Source organism: Microchirus variegatus (assembly GCF_963457635.1).
Source record: "Microchirus variegatus genome assembly, chromosome: 1".
Classification (NCBI taxonomy): Eukaryota; Metazoa; Chordata; class Actinopteri; order Pleuronectiformes; family Soleidae; genus Microchirus; species Microchirus variegatus.
In genome coordinates this window covers 33,665,716-33,689,445 of record NC_139802.1, presented here as the reverse complement: position 1 = coordinate 33,689,445, position 23,730 = coordinate 33,665,716, and the positions used below count along the sequence as shown (strand labels likewise).

General features: G+C 41.0%; 2 protein-coding genes across 2 annotated transcripts; one reads left to right on the top strand and one right to left on the bottom strand.

Moving 5' to 3' along the window:
- Positions 1-862: 862 nt before the first annotated feature.
- Positions 863-14,467, top strand: atp7b (ATPase copper transporting beta; the record flags this gene model as incomplete). The annotated part of the gene is given in 22 exon segments (XM_083901467.1): positions 863-982; positions 4,481-5,252; positions 7,226-7,471; positions 7,647-7,810; positions 7,898-8,059; positions 8,150-8,223; positions 9,275-9,458; positions 9,785-10,018; positions 10,466-10,557; positions 10,658-10,785; positions 11,012-11,166; positions 11,383-11,517; positions 11,593-11,787; positions 12,060-12,242; positions 12,333-12,522; positions 12,740-12,880; positions 12,962-13,104; positions 13,240-13,443; positions 13,517-13,634; positions 14,022-14,124; positions 14,194-14,263; positions 14,267-14,467. Coding segments are annotated over 22 exon segments (4,014 nt in total).
- A 2,828-nt stretch (positions 14,468-17,295) lies between these two features.
- Positions 17,296-18,084, bottom strand: LOC310924492 (leucine-rich repeat-containing protein 3-like; the record flags this gene model as incomplete). Its single annotated transcript, XM_083886243.1, has 1 exon — positions 17,296-18,084. One exon carries the CDS (start codon positions 18,082-18,084, stop codon positions 17,296-17,298), a length of 789 nt encoding a protein of 262 aa, XP_083742369.1.
- Between the last annotated feature and the right edge of the window lie 5,646 nt (positions 18,085-23,730).

Here is a 23,730-nt window from a genome sequence, read left to right as displayed (position 1 = left end):
CAGTCATTCCACAATTCATCTTTTTTTTTAACAACCTCAGTGTTTGCTTGGTTTCTCCCACCACTACAGACACATGTTCTTGCCTCATTTGTTGAATGTTAATAGTGAAAGTCTTTTAAGTGAAGTCAATAAAGTGGATTTTTTTAAAGTACATATTTATGATTTCAAAGTAGGACATATTATTGCTAGTGCCTCATATTTTGATGTGTCATACATAGATTTGTCTGGAAATGTCTGATCGAGCTAAATTTCTTGGTTTGAAAATGTGGCCCAACTGAGATTGTAACTGAATATCCCTGGAAGTGTAATCCCTAACCTTTAACATAACCGGTTAATGCTTAACTCTGACCTTAACCTAACCACCGCAGCCGATAATGTGTGGAAAAGGAGAGAAAACAAACATTTTTGTCATATAGAAATTGAGGAGACACTAACATACTTGTTTTTCAACAAAAAAAATATTTTTCTGGAATATTGAGGCAGTAAGCTATAACGACAATAAAAGTGATTCAAAAGAATACACACAGTTTAAAAAATGTCTGTTTTGTATGTCATTTTGGAAGCACAGGTGGTGAAAGGGAGGCACCAAATCCAAACTCAGAAAAAAGGTTCTGTCTCATTAGGACCAGGTTTTGGTCTCCATGAGGACTACTGGTCTTGATAAGGTCAGTGTTTATGACAGAGGAGGCCCTAAAAGGTGACCATACACACACACACAGACGGAGAGAGAGAGAGCGCGAGGCTGGAGTGCGCACTCGTTCCGTGCCACTCTCCGTGTGTCACACTCGGACTTTGTCCCTCTAACTTTTGACAAGATAAACCAATAGACGACGCTAAAGCGGTCGCTGCTGCTGCACCAACAATGTTTTCACCGAAGTCTCCTAAAAATGCGTCCTCCGGGGAGAAGATCCTCATGGTGGAGTGCTGCTGTGAGCCGGAGCGCACCTGTGGACTCCACTGCGCGCAGGACTGTCTCTGTCAGGTACAGTCTGACTGACTCAAACTTATTATGAAGTTTTACTTTGCCTCGTCTCTGCATACAGTTTGGATTATAGAGCTGCAAAATATGGCACAAAAGTCATATTGAGATTATTTTTTTGTGACCGACCTAAAGCTGCAATGTGTAACTTAGGCGATCTGTTGTCTTTAATGCTTTTTTTAATACCTGTTTGGTCTTGAACGATTCAGCCCAGCTCTGCTTTGTTTTTGGTTTAACTGAATCATTAGAATCATTGAATTAAAAAGATTAATTCAGGAGTTTTAAGGCTGCTTAACTCACTTCTGTTCGACTTTGCTCGGTTTTATTCTTTGCGTCGCACATCGCGATCACAACTCTTCCAGCGACGACCAATCAGTGGCCCGGCAATCTATCGACATCACATTTTACCAGGTACCAGATGCCGTCAGTCATGGAAAAGCAGAATAATTGAGTTTAGTCAAGCTGAGTCAAGTTGTGCTACAATTGTGTAGCAGAAAAGCGCCATAAGTCATTTGTATGATGCGTCCAGGGCCGGCCCAAGCCTTTATAGGGCCCTATGTTAAATCCACCAGAGTTGTCAGTACTTTACTAGTATTGATACAAATGTAATACTATAAATTACATTGTTATAGTTGTGTTATTTACACCAAACCAGCCTAGTGTAAAGTAGCTTAAGCAAGTAAACCAGCTTATGCTTATCATTTTAAAATCATATTAACACACAGCACAGTACACTTACAGTTTGTATTGTTCCCCTGGGAGACAATATAACAAGGTTGAAGATGAAGTTGAAGTAGTTATCTGGTTTCCTCCCTCCCTGAAGCCAACTCGGAAGTAACAATATGCTGAATTGCCACCAGGGGGCTAAAACTTTGTTTGAATGAAACTCTATGGGAAAATGGCACTCATCAAATCAAGTTGTTATGGTTGATGTCACAACTGGTTGCTGGGGAGACAAGGTTACATGTGTTTTATATTTAGTTTCTACATATATATGACTTATTATTATTTAAAAAATGCATCATACATGACTTATAATAATTGGTAGAATAGCACGCAATGATGTATTCAATGTTTTAGTGAATCAATATTTTCTTACAGCCCTAAGTTGAACTACTACATCCCAGAATGTCATCATACTCGTGTTTTGACACACAAAATAACCCATGATTGTGACATTCAAGTCTCTGTTTCGTCACTCATTTGTCTATACACACTTTAATTAAGCCCTAAAATCCTCTATACATTATATGCTGATGTTTGTGCTTCATGATCCACATTTTTGTATATATATATGTATATATACATATATATATGTGGCAGTTGTACGCAGGTACTCATGTGACATTTGTATTGAACTCAGGGTACAAAGGGTGAAGGCACTTGTTTGTTTATGCTCGTCTGCACAAAATCCATATGGATATAATGTAATCGTGTGAATCCCAATGAAACTCAATTATTTGGCGCCAGATACATGAAGATCAACCTTTAAAAAAAGTCAGGTTTATTCTTGCTGTAATTTTTTTTTTTTTAAATCATCATCTCTGACTTACATTTTACACATTTTACATTTGCCAAAAAGATATACAAGAAGTGTTGATTAAAATTAAAACAAGTTTGTATATTCACACAAAGGAACCTCATTTTTATTTCTCATAAGATGTTACGTGAAGTCAAACTGGTTTAGTGTAAAATAGCTTAAGTCAACAAAAGGTAGCTCATTGTCAAACCAGGGGCAGCAATCGGCGATGAATGAATAGATTTTTGTGTGTAAATAGTAAAATGGGCTGCTTGTATTTAAACGCCATAAACAGTGAACATGTAACATGTAAAATATCTAGTTATCTATTAATAATCTAGTAATCTGTACATTAGAAAATGGTCCACTTCAAATCCAATTCCTCATTTTGGTTTGTTGTACAAATCTAAATATGAACTCCCTCAAAGGAGATTAGATCTAAGCGCAATAATAAAATGTTTATTTTGTATTTTAGTAGTAGTAGTAGTAAAGTTTTAATAACATTTATATCAGACAGGACTGTACTGTTTAATAAAAATGTGTTTTCTTTCTCTTTCGCACCCAGTTTTTCTTCATTATTTTAGATAGAGCTGTATTAGAGCTGTGTTTTAGTGTCCCAAATGCGACCTTTGACCTTCAGGCTTTTGTTTGTTGATTATGCTTAAGACCGACCAAGTGTGTTATGAATTTCACTCACACATGGAGGATAAAGAAAGTAGAAAGTGAAGTTATGAAAACAACAGAAACAGAGGACAGTCGGAAGCGGCTTTTTTTTTTTTTTAGGAGAAGTGTTGCACTTTGAACAGTTGAGCAAAGATCATGAACTCAGCATTGATGTTTGTCTCACTGTAACCAGAACTCTCTTTGTATGACACACATTTAACAGTTTTGTTGTATTTCTTTAAGAAACTCTTGCTCTTTAACGGCACGTTATTTAAATGACCTTCTTTTGCTCCTTTTGAGATCTGCTGCACTCAGATCAGCTCAGCTCTTTGGAGTACAGGACACTTTTTTTTTTTTACTGAAGAGTCACGTTGGGAGGCTTATGTGGAGTCACATGGAGTCATGTGTGTGTGTGTGTGTGTGTGTGTGTGAGTGTGAGTGTGTGTGTGTGTGTGTGTGTGTGTGTGTGTGTGTGTGTGTGTGTGTGTGTGTGTGTGTGTGTGTGTGTTTTTAAATCCCAAACTGGCCCTGGCAAATTCTGGACTCAGTTTAGGTTCAAAAGGAGTCGCTGCCAAGTCATCAAAGCTCGATTTTTACACCGTTCAAATGCAACCGTCTCTCTTTTTGTAGCTTAATGAGGTCAAGTGCAGCTTGTCTCGAGAGGCTGAACCGTGATTTGCTGCTTGTTCTCACGATGGAAAGAAAAACAGCCACGCTGGATGCTGCTTTCTCGTTCTGAAACATCTAAAATTCTCTCGATTCTGTGAACTTAATCGTCCAATTTAATCCAACTAACCACTTTCTTATGCTGTACAAATATGAAATACTTGAGCATCTTCTTACTAAGTGGTGGGAGGTTCCAAAAAATGTTCTGTTAGTTTATTTAATGGTTGAATTTTCATCTTAGTGGTGCTGCTGAGCTTCCCTTTAGATTTATCATGCACATTTTTGGTGTTGACATTTGGAGGATTTACATTTTGGTAAAATATATATTTCCATAACCCCCTCTGGTCTAATATTAACACAATGACCTATACGTCAAAGGGTGCCTAAACATTATATTAATACAACACAGTGAATTATCGCAAAACTCTACCTGAGACTTCACTTATATCATGTTTTTGCAACTAAAACTAATTCCCTTATGACGAAAACAGAAGCGTTATCCTTACACACATGTATTTGTTGTTTAATACAAACTGTTGTGTTGTTTTATGGTGAGGAGGATTTGCAGTTTTCCCCCTAAGTAAAGGGGAAATCATTCATTTCCTGAGATATAATTTGACTTAAAACTAACACTTTTTATTCTTTTTTTAAAGGGTAATTGCACTGATGTTCAGAAACAAGGCTTTAACAACTTGGCCTACGAATATGGGAGTCAGAGTGAGCTCTGCCCTCCACCCAAAGCTTCCTCCAGAGTGACATTACGACTCCTGGGACTCAGCACTGAGCCACAGGCCCGAGCTGTTGAGACCAGAATCTCCATCCTGAAGGGAGTTCACGCCGTCAGCTTGTCTTTGCCCAGACAATTAGCCAAAGTGGTCTACGATGGTTCGGTCATCACGACCGCGGGGATCGTCGCGCAGCTGCGGGACCTGAGACACGGTGTGGAGGCAGCGGTGCAGATTAAGGTGGACGGCATGACCTGCCACTCCTGCGTACGCTCCATCGAGGAGCGCGTTGCTGAGCTGCCGGGAGTCTCACACGTTCAGGTTTCTCTTCAGAACTGTGTCGCACTGATCGTATTCCAGCCTCTTCTGATCACACAACAGACACTGAGAGAAAAGATAGAGGACATGGGGTTTGACACCAGTTTATTAAGCGAGGACATGTCCTCTGAGGACGTAAGCTGCTGGCAGATTGACACCTTGGCCAGGTCAACTCAGACTGTAAGTGTTTGGATTGTAGGGATGACCTGCAAGTCCTGCGTGCAGTCCATAGAGGGGAGAATCTCTCAATTGGCCGGTGTCCAATCCATATCTGTGTCACTGGAGCAGGAAAAGGGAACGATCACCTTTGACCCCTATCTGACAGAGGCGGAGAAGCTCAGAGCTGCAATTGAGGACATGGGATTTGACGCTTCGCTTCAAGGTAGGCATCTTTCAGAAAGGTTGGATTTTAGTTACAATTAGTCAATGGGAATATGAATCAGAAATACATTATTAATGCCTTGAGGGAACTTACTGAATTGAACTATAGCAGAGATAAGTTCCTTGGGGAGGATGGGATAGCATCATGTCCCAAAACCCTTTTTTTAATAAACAGTTGGCTTATTACATTTAAAAAGTTAAATAAATGTAGACCACACCCTGAAAACGTCAATTAGTCAATGTTTGCTACTGAATGCGTACTTCCTGTTGCCATTAGGTGGCGCAATGACTGGCTTTGAGTTTCTCTGAGAAATTTGGTTCTGAAAAAATTGAGGTGAAGATTATCAAATGACCTTGTGTTATAGTTATAGGATTTGGGATGAACTGTGAATAGATTGAGAAGAAAATCATTAGATGGAGTATATTTTAGAAACACAAGTACTGAACTGGTTTTTCAGCTTTGCCTCAAGATAAAAAAAAGCAGCCATTGTTAGCTGCCCTCTCAGATGTCAACATTAATCTGATGTATTACGTGTCCCTTAATTCCTGTATGTTATTTTATTTAACGCACAATAAGGAGTGCTACAGCTTTTTTAACCTCGCGTGGACGAGTAAATAAACAAAATGCGTTGAGTAAAAATCACGTGCAAAGATAAATAGTCACGTGTGTTTGGTCTGCACACTGCTGTGAGTCAGTAAAGCAAGCCACTTCAGTTTCTCACTGGTTGCCACGGAAACCTGACAAGTATACACTCCAGCATGACTTGGAAGGGCTCTTCACAGCAGTAGCAGCTTGCCAAGACGTGTGCAATTTAAGACGTCAAGGTCAGGATGAGTTGATTAAATATTAACGTTTGACCTACAATCTGTGCTGGAGTTCAAACTGAGGTTTGTTGATCAAACAAAAGTGGGTGTTTTCTCATAGGTTCTCATCCTAAACCTCAACACACAAGATTAGGATTTCTTAAAATCTATACATTTTACAGCAATTTAAAATGAAATTAAAAACTACCCTACCTACACTGTGCATTATGGAATTTTTATTTCCTCTGTTTTCTCATGATAACTAGATCATTTTCCTCTGTTTTCCTGTGATAATGAGATAATACATATCGCATTATAAAATATCTCGTTATCACGAGAAAACGGAGGAAAAAAATCTTGTTATCACCTTAAACGTAGGATATTATCTCGTTATCACAGGAAAACGAAGGAAATACAATGTGTGTACAGTATGTATGACCCTTTAGGGCTTCCGTAGTGCATTCCTTGATCACATGACATCACAGATGAAGCTACACTATACTGAGCCCACATACTACACAAAGTCGAGTAAGTATTATGATATAATGAGGTAGATATTTAAAACTAAGCTTTTACACTTTAAGAAACTATTACATCAACATGTTTTACAGTAGCTAACTAGCTGGCAAACCAGATATGCTACATGTAAGCTAGCTAGCACCATTCAATTGAAGAGGCTAGCTTATCTTGGGGCTAGCTACCTTGAATATGATGCTATTTCTTCTGCCACCTGTTAAATATTTTGAATACAATTCCATTTATTCAGCTAACTATCTATATATCTGTGCATTGTGTTACATTTGTGTTTTTTACTCAAATTATTTGCCATCTTATTTAACAATAAAAATGCTACCCACAGCATTCGATATGTGGAGGCATTTCACACCAGCTTATGTGGATGGAAGGTCTTTGTTTATGAGGAAATATCGTGAACACAAATGATTTTAGATAGTATAGTAATGTTCGATAAAGGCTCAATATCAGCTGAAAAAAATGTCTGAGCTCTCACAACTCCAATATAGAGCTCTGGTAGCTGACGTCACACAACCTTAAATGTATTGTTCCTGAATTGAATCAAAGCCCACGTATCGAGTTACTTATCAACTCGTTTGACTGTTTTAAAATCCTGTGTTTTGTCTTTCTTCGGCGGATGTCCTTTTGTCTCTCCAGAACCTGTGAAGAGTTTCCAGAACCATGAAAAGTCCAGTCCTGTAAGCTCTGGACCATCTCAGCGTCCTGATTTGCTGTCACCCACTAAGGCTGGAGTCAGTAACGGCACTGGATCACAGATGATGCCCGCAAGCTCGCAGTATGACTCCACTGATGCCAGCGTACAAAAATGCTTCATTTGTGTCATGGGAATGACCTGTGCTTCCTGTGTGTCCAACATCGAGAGGAACCTGCTCAAACACAAGGGTACGTTTAATTTGATGACCTTTAAAAAGGCAGGAGTGGCTCCCAGTGTGGGCTTCTGCTGCTGTAGTGCATCTGCTTCAAGGTTCCACACATGTTCAGAGATGGTTCTCCTCATAACTCAATTGAAACAAAGAAACAAAGCTACATTTACTGTCACTCTCACATTCTCCTGTAGGAATCATTTCAGTGTTGGTGTCACTAATGGCTGGAAAGGCAGAGGTCAAATATGACTCAGCCATCACAGATGCTGCTACTGTGACTCAGCTCATTGAAGACTTGGGCTTTGGGGCCAAACTGATGGAGGACAATGCAGTGACACACGGGAAACTCGACCTTGAAGTGAGTCTGAGGATTATCTGTTTGCTGATTTTCTGCGTTCCAAAAATGAATCAAGCAACTTCATTTTCATTCTTCTTTTGCTTCCAGGTAACAGGCATGACATGTGCATCGTGTGTGCACAACATCGAGTCCAAGCTCACCACAACCGAAGGGATCCTCAGAGCCAGCGTTGCGCTTGCCACCAAAAAAGCACAGATTCAGTTTAACCCAGAAGTGCTTGGAGCTAGAGATATAATCAGGATCATTCAGGTAACTCTCACGTTTTAAAAAAAAACGATTTAATCATAGGCCTCCTTTTGTTTTAAAACCCATCATGTGACATCTTGTTTCTTACTTTAGGGACTTGGATTTGAGGCCAGTCTGGTGAAGGCGGGCTTCAAGACCAACCTCGACCACGCTGAAGAAATTAGACAGCAAGTACAACACATAAAAGTGACCTTTTCACCACTGCTATGAATAATACGTTGACTGAACTTAAAAGCTCACCTTCTAACATAAAAAGTAAAAGTAATCTCAACTTGCCGATTTATAGTTATAGATAGAAGTTGTATAATTTACCGTTCAAACCTGCCATATCCTGTCAAGCATGACTTGAATTCAGTATATTTATCTAATCACACAGTTTTTTGGACATATTTACTTATTAAGGCTGAAGATACTTAAAGGTGAAGTAAGTAGATTATAGTGCCATCTAGAGGAGAGGCTGAAATTTACAAAATCTGCTCACCCCCTCCCTTCCCTGAGCGCTACGGTATCCGCAGCCGGTCAAATGTCGTCCTCGTCGCCTTTCTCCGTGTCAGCAGATGAGGTTCGTGAGGCGAGGGAGAGGGCGAGCTACCGCGGCCGTAGCCGACGAAGCGGAGAGAGAGGAGGCGGGACTTCCGCTACAAGTAAAGAGACGCTTGATTTGTACTCTCGCGTTTGTCCTTACAGGCTCCGATAGAAACATGGCGTCTCGCTGCTAACAGTGGCTATGCAACCGCGGCCCGCGACCATGTTATTTTACATGACTTTTTGAAACACTACGAAAATGAAACAAAAACTATTATACAGCGACTAGACAATGCAGGAGCACATAATATGTATAAAAAAGTGGATTTTGGGTTATATAAACCCATAAATACTACACAGTGTCCCTTTAAGATAATTTGACTTGTTTCAAGTAATTTTCCCCTAATAGTGGTTATATTTTCTTGTTTTTAAAGGCAGTCAACCTGGTTTAGTTAAGTTTATTTATTTCATTCAATTCACAAATAAAACAAAAAAAAAACTATTTAATATAAACACAAAATTGTCCAAGTCTTGAATGAAAAGGAGCAGAAAGAATAAGAATATTATTTACGCTACCCCTTTATCCCAATGAATCCATTTACATAGTGTATAAAACAAAATAACAATGATATACACAAAATAAAACAATTAGAAGGAGAAAACAGAAAAAAAGACAGTTGTAATATGTTGCAGATGGAAGAGCTCCTTCTTGTTCAGCCTTGTTTTTGGCCTGCCCGCCATGGGCCTGATGATCTACATGATGATTATGGACAGTCAGCATCAGGAACATGGAGGCTCCATGCCGGAGGATCAGAACCTGTTGCCGGGCCTCTCTCTCCTCAACCTGGCCTTCTTTCTTCTCTGTACACCTGTGCAGGTATGGGAACAGGTGACCCTGGCGTCACATGACTTTCTTTAAGAGGTTGGTTTTCGAACGCATGAATGGCCCTTTTGTTTCTTGTGATTGTACGTAAGTTGACACTGGATTTCTTGGCACGACCTTGCTCAGCATGAGAGACATTTAGTGTCTTAAGATTGGACTTTAAAGCTGTAGTATGTAACTTCAGAACATAAAATGTTCACACAATCCTTATTAATGCGCTCCATATAACTGTGTTTCCACGCAAGGATGGATTACCGAATGGGCCTATCATGCCCAAGGGGCCCTAAAGTCCAAGTCTGTTTTTCTCTCCATCTCTCCAGATTTTCGGAGGACGCTACTTCTACATTCAGGCGTACCGCTCGTTAAAACACCGCACCGCCAACATGGACGTTCTCATCGTGTTAGCCACGTCCATCGCCTACATCTACTCCTGCGTGGTCCTCGTTGTAGCCATGGCTGAGCGAGCCAGCCAGAGCCCTGTCACCTTTTTTGACACTCCGCCCATGCTGTTTGTGTTCATAGCTCTGGGTCGCTGGTTGGAGCATGTTGCAAAGGTATATATATACTGAAATTCACATTAATTTTACCCTGTCAAATGCTTAGGGATTTCTCTAAAATGATTTTAAATCAGGGCTGTTTCTGAATTAATCTATTTTGTATATATATTGTGCAAAAAGTCTTAAACTACCAATAGATCTGTTGTTTCAGCAATGCTGTAATGGTCACATGACATTATTTCTCAGTCTCCTTTTTAGAATAAATCAGAAAATAGAGACAAAATAGCTTTGTGTTCAGTATGAACTCCAAACCACACACGTGACAGTCAACAATTAAACAAGAAGTGAGTTGAACTAAAATAAATTGCAACGATATGTGCTATATGTTTATTGAAATATGTATGGTGAACAACATACTTTACAATTAATGTACAAGGTGAAAAAGCTTCAAAGGAGCCCAAGGCTGCACAAGGGTGAATACTTGTATTGTTGTTGTTTTTGCAGAGTAAAACCTCCGAGGCTTTGGCCAAACTCATGTCACTTCAGGCCACTGATGCCACAGTGGTGACTCTGGGACCTGACCTCACCATCATCAAGTGAGACACAAGATACAGTAAATAACATTAACATCAGTATTTAATAAAACAAAACATGAACACATCATTGTACTGGCGTTGAAATGTGTTTATGTGTCAGGGAGGAGCAGGTGGTGGTGGAGCTGGTCCAGCGGGGCGACATCGTGAAGGTCGGCCCAGGAGGGAAGTTCCCTGTAGATGGGAAAGTGATTGAGGGGAGCTCCATGGCAGATGAGTCCTTGATCACAGGTGTGGAGCTGTTATTTATTTATTTTTTTAAAATACACCATGGTAGATTTGATAATAGACTAAAGAGTACAATTGTAAGGACATACACCACAGCAATACAGGAAATAGGGACAAAAAATATTAGGATGTACTTTAATATACCATAATAATAATAATACAAATAAATGTGATGGGTGTTTGTACCCTTACTAGACCTGTTCTTTTTTGTTTTTTACCTCTTTGCCAGGTGAGCCCATGCCTGTTAGTAAGAAGGTGGGGAGTTTGGTGATTGCCGGCTCCATCAACGCTCACGGTGCTCTTATGGTGGAGGCGACGCATGTCGGTGACGACACAACTCTGTCTCAAATTGTCAAACTGGTGGAGGAGGCTCAAACCTCCAAGGTGAGAAAGAGGCTTTGTTTATGATGTTATTATGCTGCGTTCCATTTACATAGAAACTGGGAGTGGAATCGGGAGCAGAATTTCACTTTTCCATACATTTTTAACTGAAACACAAGACCGTGATGCCTCATTATGTATTACATTATCAGTGTGCTTACAGTGGATGCTTGATTGTACATTTACAGTGAACTCTACTGCCCTCTTGTGGTCCCTCAGGCTCCCATCCAACAGTTTGCAGACAGAATCAGTGGCTTCTTTGTCCCCTTCATTGTTCTCGTGTCTCTGCTCACACTTTTGGCCTGGATTGCAATCGGATTTGTCAATTTTGATATTGTGAAGGAGAACTTCCCGGTATGAACACACACATACACACATACTCACAAACGATGCAAATTCTCCTGTGTGAGCAATATTTCTCCCCTGCAGGGTTATAACCAGAACATCTCCAAGGCGGAAGTCATCGTCCGCTTCGCCTTCCAGGCATCCATCACTGTTCTGTCCATTGCTTGCCCCTGCTCTCTGGGCTTGGCGACCCCAACTGCTGTCATGGTGGGCACAGGAGTTGGAGCTCAGAACGGGATCCTCATTAAAGGAGGCGAGCCTCTGGAGATGGCCCATAAGGTAGTGGCTACCAAATACCAATAATAATATTTTTACCTTTAAAAGCAGCTTTTGTACTTAAATGGATGAATGGATCAATATGGTGCGGACGTTTAGAGGTAAATTGATGATATAACAAACATCAATGCTTCAAAACGGGCGTTCAGGTTCTTATGGGTGACATAATGACCGGTTGCCACTTGGTTTATTATAAAAAACTGGATCTTTAATGGGACATTTAATGAGACATTTAGTATATTATTAAGGTGGAACCATGAATCTTGCTCCCTCAGATTGGTGTGGTGATGTTTGACAAGACCGGTACCATCACTAACGGGGTGCCGCAGGTGACCCGCGTGTTGGTGTTGTGGGAGATGGCCCGCATGCCCCTGAGAAAGATCTTGGCAGTGGTCGGCACTGCGGAGGCCAGCAGCGAGCACCCGCTGGGCATGGCGGTTGCTAAACACTGCAAAGAGGTGATGTTTTGCGCATTTTAAAGGTGTATTTAGCAATGCTGTGCTTTCTAAAGCAGACACAATGACCGCAGTTGCGACATCACGTGACAGGAGCTGGGCTGTGACATGCTGGGCTACTGCCAGGACTTCCAGGCGGTGCCCGGCTGTGGGATCAGCTGCCGAGTGTCCAACGTGGAGCGTCTTCTTCAGCAGCAGAGCGAGGAGCATTTTCTGCTTCCAGGAGCCACCACAGATGAAAGCAGCCTTTTCTCTAATGTTGAGTCGCCATCTACAGCTCTCTGTGAGTTACTCAGTTTCTGTCCATCTCCAGGTTGCAGTCAAGCACATAATTCCAATTTATAAATTATACAAGATTTATACAAGATATTGCAGTTATGCAAAGAATCTTTTTTCTTGGTAGCTTAAATAATGGAATGGAATGGAAAAAACTTAAAAGAAATTCCATTATTGTACATATTTGACTTGCAAAATTTTGTTTTTGGTGTTTTTGCTTACAGATGAGTCATTCTCCTACTCAGTCCTGATCGGGAACAGAGAGTGGATGAGGAGGAACGGTCACCACATTGGAGCAGACATTGACGCCGCCATGAGCAGCCATGAGACGAAAGGGCAGACAGCCATCTTGGTGGCTATAGATGGTGAGGATTCAAACCTGCAGAAAAAATCCACTCCCTCGTTCTCTGGACCCGTAGTAAGTTTTCTCTGTGTTCTCTCTGCAGGTGTGCTGTGTGCCATGTTCGCTATTGCTGACACGGTGAAGGCAGAGGCAGCGTTAGCGGTGCACACGCTCAACAGCAAGGGCATCGAGGTGGTGATGATCACGGGGGACAACAGGCGCACGGCTAAGGCCATTGCTGCACAGGTAAAACTAAATATTGAAGTGAAGGGTGTCTTTTAATAGAATTATATCAATACCTTTCAGCCCTAGTTTTTAGCAAATGTATAAAATACTGAAAAGATTTATGTTACAAGGTTAAAAATTTTTGGTTCATCTCAGGTGGGGATCAAGAAGGTGTATGCAGAGGTGCTGCCATCACACAAGGTGGCTAAAGTGCAGGAGCTGCAGGAAAAAGGCCTGCGTGTAGCCATGGTGGGAGACGGCGTCAACGACTCGCCCGCGCTCGCGCAGGCCAATGTCGGCATTGCCATCGGCACGGGAACAGACGTGGCTATAGAGGCGGCAGATATCGTCCTGATCAGAGTGAGTGACGCCGAGTCGACACATCGATGCGGTGACGTGTTTCAAGGTGTCTCACTCGAAGGTTTCTGTTCAGAGCGATCTGCTGGATGTGGTGGCGAGTATCGAGCTGTCGAAGAAAACGGTGCGGAGGATCAGGATCAACTTTGTCTTCGCTCTCATTTACAACCTCCTGGGGATACCAATTGCTGCCGGTAAAGACCAATTATGTTCTGCCACTATCACAACTTAACATCTGCACTGTTGTATTTCCTGCCTATTAAGAATTCTGTGTAGGATATCTATTACAAAGTGTTGAGCTCAGATGGCCACTGTAGGTGGGTGATGTACATTTGTACGAATGGAAACAGAATATTGGATTTATCTCATTAAATCTTTCACTCAATCAATCCAATTTGATTTTTTATAGCACTTTTCATACAAAGCAATGCAACCCAAAGTACTTCACACAATAAAAAACTCTTTATAGTAAAAGAACTATCAATAACATCAAAAATCACCAAAGGTTATGTACTACAGCTTTAACGGCTTTCCACTGAATCAAATATGAAAGGGCTGTTGCTTCCTGTTGTTGATTGCAGGCGTATTCATGCCTGTTGGCCTGGTGCTCCAACCCTGGATGGGCTCGGCCGCGATGGCCGCCTCGTCCGTTTCTGTCGTTCTGTCGTCTTTGCTGCTACGAACGTGAGTTTGTGTACATCACAGCAGTCTCTGTATTAGAATCACTGAATAAATGAATATGATTCCCTCCAGGTATAAGAAAACCTCTGTGGAGCTGCATAAGGTACGTGCGAGAGGTCAGATGAAGAGCCTCAGGTCCTCTTAGATCAGCACGTACTTGGGGCTGGAGGGCCGGCGGCGGAGCCCAGCTCTCCCCACCAGCTCAGCTCGGGAACAGCTGAATCAAAGCAGCAGGACACCGCCTTCCCTCTCCAAGCAGGGGGCGTCCATTAACTCTGTCCACCAGGGGCAACAGGACAGCTGCTCCCTCTTGGACCACCAGACTGCAGAGGACTGTAATGTGTAGCTAAGAGCAAAAGGGAAGAAGTGGTTTCTGCCTGCACTTCATGTTTACATTCAGCAATGGCTATTTGTGTCATATTTCTATGTATTTATGCAAAGAGACAAGGATAATTGTGCACAGGGACATCACCCACATCTATCTTCAGCTCATGAATCTGAGGACTCAACATTGATAATATGTGTGTCATTATGACCTCTGAACTTTCACACGGGCCCTGGGTCACTTTTCTGTATGTGGACATTTCCTGTTTTAACTTTTTCCTCTAGTTTTTCTGTATCCTGTTTTATTTTGTAATATTTCCTTGTGTGTTCACCATGTCCAGCTTTACTTCCTGTGCCTTCCACTGTGTCTGTCCCTGATATGTAATTAGATTCACCTGTGCTTAATTATCAGCATCTCCACTGTATTCAGTCCCTAATCCATACGGAAAATACTGTAACACGATGTAAAGCTGTCACAGAAGTTTTTTTTTTTTTATTATTATTATTATTTTAAATAATGAAAGACTATTTTTGCCCATCTACCATCCGTTTTATAAAACGTGACACCGTTTCACAGCGTGTTGCTTTTTGATGTCACAACGAATGAGCGACAGCTCCGTGAAAGGTAGGTTTTACTTATCACAAATTCTAATTTACTGCTGTACAAATGCACTTTTTTTAGTGTATGTATCATGAAAGTAAAGTGGCGCATTGTCTCTTAAATGTGCCGAGTGTAATTGTTGGCCACCACAACTGACAAACTATACATTTGAGTTTAAATACTGAAGGCGACGGAGATTCTCCCACACAATTGAAAGGGAAGGGGGATTAAAAAAAACACCTGTCATGTCATCTAAGATAAACATATTTATTTTCAATTAAAGCTTCTCATGTAAGTAAAGACGGGATGTTTAAACCTCACGTGTATGTTGAGCTGTGCTCGTGTTAACTTTTACGTGGTGGCACACAAATGACAGGCCGTTTTTGCTGAAGAGAATCCGGCTTTATTAGCTGACTGTACAGTAACAAGAAAAACATAACGCGCTAAATATGACTGTAATTTGTTAATATTAATCGCAATTAACGCGATAATTTGACACCCCTTGTTTTAAACTATTTAAATTTTACTTTTACTAACTCCTTTTTTAAAACCCATTTACCCACCCCAATGGGTTTTAAGAAATGGAACTAATTAGCCATGTAAGGGTCATTAACCTGACTGGCTACAGCTGGTGTTCACTCTTTATGTACGTATGTAAACACACTATGCCTCTTTTTGTTTCCTATTTCACCGAAGGGTCCGTGTTGTAAGTGAAGATACAGAAGGTGGGCTTCAGTTAGTCAGCGGGAATTGACACACACACAGGGACACAAAAACGGGTTTTCCTCACTTGGAACAGAAGTTAGCTGCTAACCTTGGTTGACGCCTAGCGTGTTTACATCCTGAAACAAATTTCCATTCTCTATCAATGACCATGTTCGCAGGTCGCTTCAGAAGCAGGTAAGTTCCAGTGTACAATATTTTTCACCATGTGTGTGTGTTTTTATTTATTTATTTATTTTTTAGTCTTTTGCTTTAAAAAGTGTCCGTTACAAACTTTGCAATTTTCTAGCCACCTGCAGCAAAAGGAAAAACGACGATAAACAACCCAGAATGCACTTCGCGGTAAAAAAAAAAAAAAAAACCTAACAGGGCTCAGTGCTGCCACCCTGTGTCTAAAACGTGTCTGTGTACATTTCTGTGTCTTACAAAAACATTATATAGAAAAAGAGAACAAATTAACCTCATAAACCAATGCCACTAGATGTCATTTTAGTATAAGAATGTAAAATAATACAACCACAGTTTACTGACATGAAGCAACTGTCCTATTGACTTCATTATGAAGCAGTGATGGTGTGGAGCAGTAACCAATTAGTTACTGGAGAATGTTATATCCTGACTTTAACAGTAAGAGGTTATAATGAAGTGTCATTGTGGACTGACCTCAGCTGTTTGCAGCTTATAATGATACCAAATCATTATAAGACAAAACACTGCAGTGCATAATTAAGGTACTGAATGTCAGGCAAGTGGAATAATACAGGTTTTGTTTTTGAGACGACGAGGTCAGCTTCAGAAACGAAGCACACAAAAGGTTTGAGAGTTCTGCTCTGGGAAGATGCAAGTAAGACAAGACAAGCCGTAGTTTTGTGTCCATATAATGAACTGACGTGGTCACAAATCCAATGAACCTCACACAAAGGCTAATAATAATAATAAAAAAGTAAAAAAATCTAGAGAAGTTGGAACATTTTCTCAAAATACTGTAACATACATTAAATTAACATTTTAATTGCATCAATTGTTATTACATCACTTTCTTTACATTGACACATTCTTAAACCTCTTGTAATGGCTCCATTTGTCCAATTTTCAGGTTTCATCAACAAAACAGGAAGTGAGTGATGGTGGTCTATCTGCACTGGCACCTGTGAACAACCAGAGACTGAGTAAGTAGAAACGGTTGATAATACAAATTATATCAATATTAATTAATTATATTAACGGAGTGAAAAATCATGGTTATACATTTAGAGTTACATTGCTAAAAGTTTATTTCACAATTTTACAAAGTGTGCTGTGACTTTTAATCCAGTACTTCATGACATTTTTTTTTTCAAAACCTCTTCCTAAAGTCCTTGTGCTGCATTTATCACAGAGCAAGTTTTTATCGCTTGCTGCAGAGATGTCTCTTATCAGTGCATCCTATATGCTGTAAACATATTCAATGGTGCATCATCTGTATTCACAGGTGCATGTTCGACTGTATTCATTGTTATTGTGGAATAATTCTTCACAAACTCAGTCTAGAACACACTGCTGGCTGTGTCATAGTCCTTGCTGATGTAGGAGGTACTGGGCAGTGACTTCAGGTACTCCATGTGCCTCCTGGCCTCCTCCTGGTTGTGCTTGATGTAGTAAATGACGTAAGCCGTGACCATGGAGAACCAGCAGAACATGGCCACAAACATGGCCACATCTGTCGTCTTGTGGTGGAAGTTGCAGAAGTTGATGCCTGAGTCCAGGACCTGGATCACCTTCTGTCCCACGTACTCCTCCTGCACCGATGAGTGGCAACTGACCTCGTTGACTGTCTCTGGGTCTAGCCTCAGCTCTCTCAGCACCTCCTGCAAAGAGCACTCACAGTGCCAGGGGTTGTGGGAGAGGCGGACAGGAGCATGAAGCTTAACGAATGCGTCCTTGGGGAGGCTAGTGAGGTGGTTGTTTGAAAGATCCAAGGAGCGTAGTCCCTCTGAAATCCCCTGGAAGGCGCCAGCCTCCACACTCTCGATAGCATTGTGAGATAAGTCCAGCTCCTTGAGGAGGTGGAGGTCTGCGAACGCCTCCTTCGTGATGTGTCTGATGCGATTAGATGAGAGAAGCAGAACGACGGTGTCCTTGGGCAGGTCGGGGGGAATGTTCTCCAAGTTGCGCGAGGTGCACTGCACCACCACGCCATTTCTGTCTGTGCAGTGACAGGATGTAGGGCACGAACATGCAGTCATGATGGTCGCCAGGAGCCACAAAATTCCCACAAAGAACAGAGAACAGGAGGGAGGTTTCATGGGTGACCTACAGCACTGAGAGGCTCCCATTAGTGGATGCTCAGGCTGTAGGTTTTGATGAGACATGACACAGTCTAGGAAGTAAATTTCAAGCTGCAGCTTGGTTAATTTAGTGAATGAGTATAGAGGTGAACTTAACCCCATTTACCAATTCTGCCTCCCTTGTCAGTCAAAAACACACTAGCCTCAAGTCAAAAGCCAGAGGACAAGAACTGAACCAGTTTGGGTGTAGTTGAACATGTACATACAGTAATTCAGCTCGCCACCGCATCATGTTTTTCCAATGTCCTGTAAAAGTACTGAAGAAATCCATCTGCGTCATACAGGGCTTAGGTTTTGGAGTAAAGTCTCGTTCCCATCATTCTCATGAAAATGATTCTTCGATTGTGATATCAACAGTAATAGAAAGCTCAGCTAGCGTCCAACACATCAGCAGTCCAAAGGCTTGTATCTGTGTCCAAAGAGCAGATTGATTCATGGTTTCAGCAATGGAGGGAGTGTTTTACTGCGGTTTGAAGAAACCTGGTGACATTAAGAAAATGGAAAGTCAACTCAAAGTATTCACATTGAGGAATGTTTTTGTTTCGTTTTATGCTGCATGCATTTGCTGCTTTAAGTTATAATCCCATTATACCCTCCCCTTGTCTCAGTCTTCCTTAGTAAAATTCAACCTTAACATAATAATGGTGTGTTTCTATAGTAGAGCTCCCTTTAGTCCCGGTGTGAATATGACACACCATTAACAAGGTGCGGGCTCATCTGGAAACCGCATTTTGCAATCAAATTTAAAAGCAGTCTGTGAGATAACAGTATGATGGAGGAGAGCAACCCAAAGAACAGCTGACGAGCAACTTCCTGATAAAGATGAATGTCTGACTTCACCACTGCAGGAAAAGAGGACAATTCATTATTGAGACTATTGTAAATATATTTGTGCTGAAATCAACTATTTATTGCTATTATTTAAAAATGAATGAATGAATGAATGAATGAATGAATGAATGAATGAATCGTTTATTTCGGGCATGACAAGTAATCAACATCTGCATACATCATCATTTATATTCATACACATGACCGAAAGGGACAGCGGGAGAAGCAAAGCTTATCTAGTCCCGCCCCCATTACCCATACAATTTTATTACTTTTTCTTTTTTTTTTTTCTTTTTTTCCATGTTAACTTTCGACATTTTGGACGTCGCAGCAACAATAGCATAAGGCTGCAGTTCATCTCAAGGCAGTCAACAGACTACATGCACGGCCGTACATGTGTCCCTGTCGAACCATCACGAGCGATCACAGTCTCAAGTTGTTGCCTCGGTTCCGCCGATTTATTCATCCCTCTCTCGCATAGCTCTCACCGCGCTTAGTTTCACCAGCTCATCTCGTTTGGCTGCATCCACTCCCATCTGTACCACGCAGTCTCGAATTGCGGAGTTGTCGGTGCGCAACCCCATCACGGCATTCTTAATCGTGGCGATGTCCACCCTCGTCTCAAGCTGCTCCATGGAGGCCTTCCTCTGCCTCCGAATCTGGATGTACATTCCACATGCCAAGGATAACATTCCAATTATCATGAATGTGAATATGTACACATCTTCGACATCCTCTATGTCTAGTGCAGCCAGGCATGAGATTTGCCATTTCCCCCATGCATCTCTAGTGTAACCAGCCGGGAATGTCCCTCCAGGACATTCAGGTTCATCAGAGCCCGCTTTTCGCGTAGAAAAAATCCGGTCAATTGCGTTCAGTGACCAGCTCAGCAGTTCCATTGCAAGTTAGGGCAGCGTTGTAATGTTTGAACGGTTCGGTTTTGGAACACAGCTTTATACTTCACAAGTTACATAAGGCATTCATCATAACATCTCAGTATAGTGTCAACAGACATTTGACCATGACTTCATCCACAGTCTGGTTGGGACGCCCTGTACCCAGCCACAATCATGTTTACATACTTTTTTTTAAACATTCTCAGTGTAGCTGAGGTCTTGACCTCATCATCAAGATTGTTCCACAGCTTAACCCCAGAGACCGACATTGTGAAAGACCTTAGCGTTGTCCGCACTTTTTTCTGTCTGAAAACTAAGTTCCCCCTTAGGTGGAGTCCCCTCTCCCTGGTTTGGAGAAGCATCTGAAGGTTGTGAGGGAGGCCATGGTTAGCCGCCCTGTACATAAACTGAGCATCACGATAGCGTATTATATCATCGAGTTTCAGTATTTTCGATTCGATAAATAGTTGATTTGTATGTTCTCTGTATCCGGCATAATGTATAATTCTTAGAGCTCTTTTCTGTAGTATCAGCAGTGGGTGCGTACTCGTTTTATATGTGTGACCCCAAATTTCAGCACAGTAGTGTAGGTGAGGAGAGATCAGTGTACAGTATAATAAGTAGAGAGCATCACGGTTTAGGAGCTTCTGCACCCTCCATAATATGGACACACTCCTAGCTAGTTTAGTTTTCAACTGTCTGATATACGGTTTCCAACTTAACATTTCATCAATAATCACGCCCAATACTTTGTGTTCCTTAACTCGTTCAATTCCCACCCCGTTAACATGAATATTGATACTCTTCTTATGACCTTTCTTCCCATATAACATGTATTTAGTCTTCTCTAAGTTCAGTGATAATTTATTTATGTTGAACCATTCTTGAAGTTTGGCCATTTCATTATTGACTGTTTCCACTAGTTGATTCAGATCATCCCCAGAGCAGAAGATATTTGTGTCATCAGCGAACAATATTAATTTCAGAATATTAGACACTCTGCATATGTCATTTATATATAGTATAAACAGTTTTGGGCCCAGAACTGATCCCTGTGGAACCCCACAGACTATGTCCAAGCAGTCCGACACTTCATCACCTATCTTGACGTATTGGGATCTATTGCTTAAGTAGCTCTTAACCCACTCTAGTGCTATACCTCTAATACCATATCTCTCTAGTTTTGCCATCAGGATCTCATGGTTAATCGTATCAAATGCTTTTTTCAGGTCAATAAATATCCCTATGGTATGCAATTTATGGTCAATCGCTTCAGTAACTGTTTCCATTGATTCGGTCAAGGCCAGAGCAGTCGAGTGGTTGCTTCTGAATCCATATTGGCTGTCATCCAACAGACCGTGTTTGTTGATGAATTTGTCCAACCTATTGTTATAAAGTTTCTCTAGAATTTTAGAAAGTTGTGGTAATATTGAGACTGGTCGGTAATTTGTGAACTCATGAACGTCACCTTTTTTGAACAGGGGCAAAACTTTTGCAGTTTTCATATTGTCAGGAAATCTCCCTGTTTGAAAGGAGAGATTACAAACATACGTTAGAGGAGCCACTATTCCATCTAATACTCTCTTGATAAGCTTCATATCGAAGTTGTTCACATCAGTGGATGTTTTGTCTTTGCACCCAGCGACCAGGTGTCGTATCTCCGTCTCGTCCACCGGCGAAAGGAACAGGGAGTTAACGTTCCTGTTAGCTTCTTTATCTAAATGATTCCAGGGTAGCTGAGAATTTGGTATGGCCTTGGCTAACTCTGCACCCACATTTACAAAGAACTTATTAAATTCTTGACTTATGATTCCCATATTGCTTTCTTGTTTACCATTATCATTAAAATACACAGGATAGCCCTGTTTAACATTCTTATTCGTAGTTACATTGTTCAGAATCTCCCACAGTTTCTTAGTGCAATTTCTGTTTTCTGCCAGTACTTTTCCATAATACTCCTTCTTGCAGTCCCGAAGGACGGCATTCAGTTTGTTTTTATACAGTTTGTATCGCCTCTCAGTGGTATCAGTCCTTTGCTGAATGAATTGCTTGTAAAGATTGTTTTTTTTCTTGCAAGCGTTTATCAGAGATTTCGTCATCCATGGATTCTTTCCCCGTGTTTGATTTGTGTGCCTTTTCAGCACTGGGCAAAATTTGTCATACAGCATTGCAAATGTTCTCACAAAACAGTCATATGCACCATTTATCTCTTTCTCCTTATAGACATTGTCCCAGTTTTGGTTAAGTAGTTCATTGTTTAATTCATTAATTTTGTCCTCAGTCCTGACCCTTACATAAGTGTCTTTGAGCTGAGGCCGCCCCACTGCTTGTTTCCAGTCGTAATTTGCAAATATTGGCAAATGGTCACTTATGTCATTGACCAAGATTCCCTTAGTTATGTTGTTCTCTATGGCATTCGTGAAGATGTTGTCGATTAAGGTAGCACTGTGTGTGGTTATCCTGCTTGGCCTCGTAATCAAAGGTTGAAAGCCCAGCGCATACATAGTATTAGTGAAGTCATCAATTACCATATTCTGTTTTGGATTGAGTAGGTCAATATTTACATCACCACAGATAAACACCCTCTTATGGTTAAGGTCTGAGAACTTTCTCCCCATGTATTCACTGAAATCTTCTATTCTAGAGTCTGGTGCTCTGTAAACACAGCTTACCACAACATTTTTGCCCTTAGGCACACAAATTTCAACTGTCACACATTCCAATACTTGATCAATATAAATGCTCTTTAGTAAGAAGTTGCATTTTCAGTAGAAGATCAACCAAACAACACATTTACACTACTTTGTTCAAATGTTCCTCTTGTAATATACATTAATGACCTTAATCTGTGTTAGCTTACAGATCACTGAACTCCCTCCTGGTGAGATAAAGAGTAAAAAAGAAAAGTGAGGTTAGATTATTTGAGGTGACACTTACCTCAGAGCTCCCCTCTGTCCTGTTCACATAACGGTGCATCTCCACGGAGATTAATTTGTTCCACCTGACATCCAGTAATAAGTCAACACACAGGTGATTTAACCTGTGTAAAACACAGGCGAGTCTCCGGTAAAAATACAGAGAGAGAAGCCAGTTCAGTGTCCAACGCTTAAACGTTGGCATGAAACCTCCCGTCGGTGCAGCTTTGTAGCAGCAGTGTCTGTCAGTGTGTGTGTGTGTGTGTGTGTGAGTGGAAGTGTCCTGTTTCTCCCTCTTATTCTCAAGAGGAGGAAAACCTTGAATGAATGGAGTGCTCCTCCAAAACTCAGACTTATCTTAGTCAGCTGTATCATAATTGCATTGTCGTCTAAACTAAAAAAAAAAAACTGTTCAGCCAAGATTAAAACATAACTCACCTTAATGTTTTTATTAAATTGTCAGTATACTTATAGTAATGTTCGTGAGCATGCACATTTTCTAATTATATTAATGCAGGCCTATAATAGTATATACATCCCCATATGAATGCTAATATTTAACAAGTGTAAAACTTGTGACTGGTCATTTTGTCTTCAAGGACACACCTGAAACTCAAAGTCCTGAATCCTATTTTAGTAATGGTTCTCATGCTGCGTCCCCGCTTGTCTCACTGTCCTTCAAATACATTGATTACTGCTGTCCTGCAACCTGATGGGGGACTGAAATATGCAGCCCATTACTCCCACTGTGACAAAAGACCTGTGAAGGTGTACTTGTGCAAAGTCCACCCGAAAGCATTGGTGCGATTAAATTGCAGCCGTGTGCAGTTTCCAGTTTTGCAGAATCATTTATTTTATTGACAGTCAGATGTTTTTTCTTATAACAAACAAATATTTGTTATTCTCCAACTTGTATTAAACTGTATTTTAACTAAACACTCTACATTAGAGGTCTCAACTCGTGTCCCCTAGACCCATATCGACAAACTTTT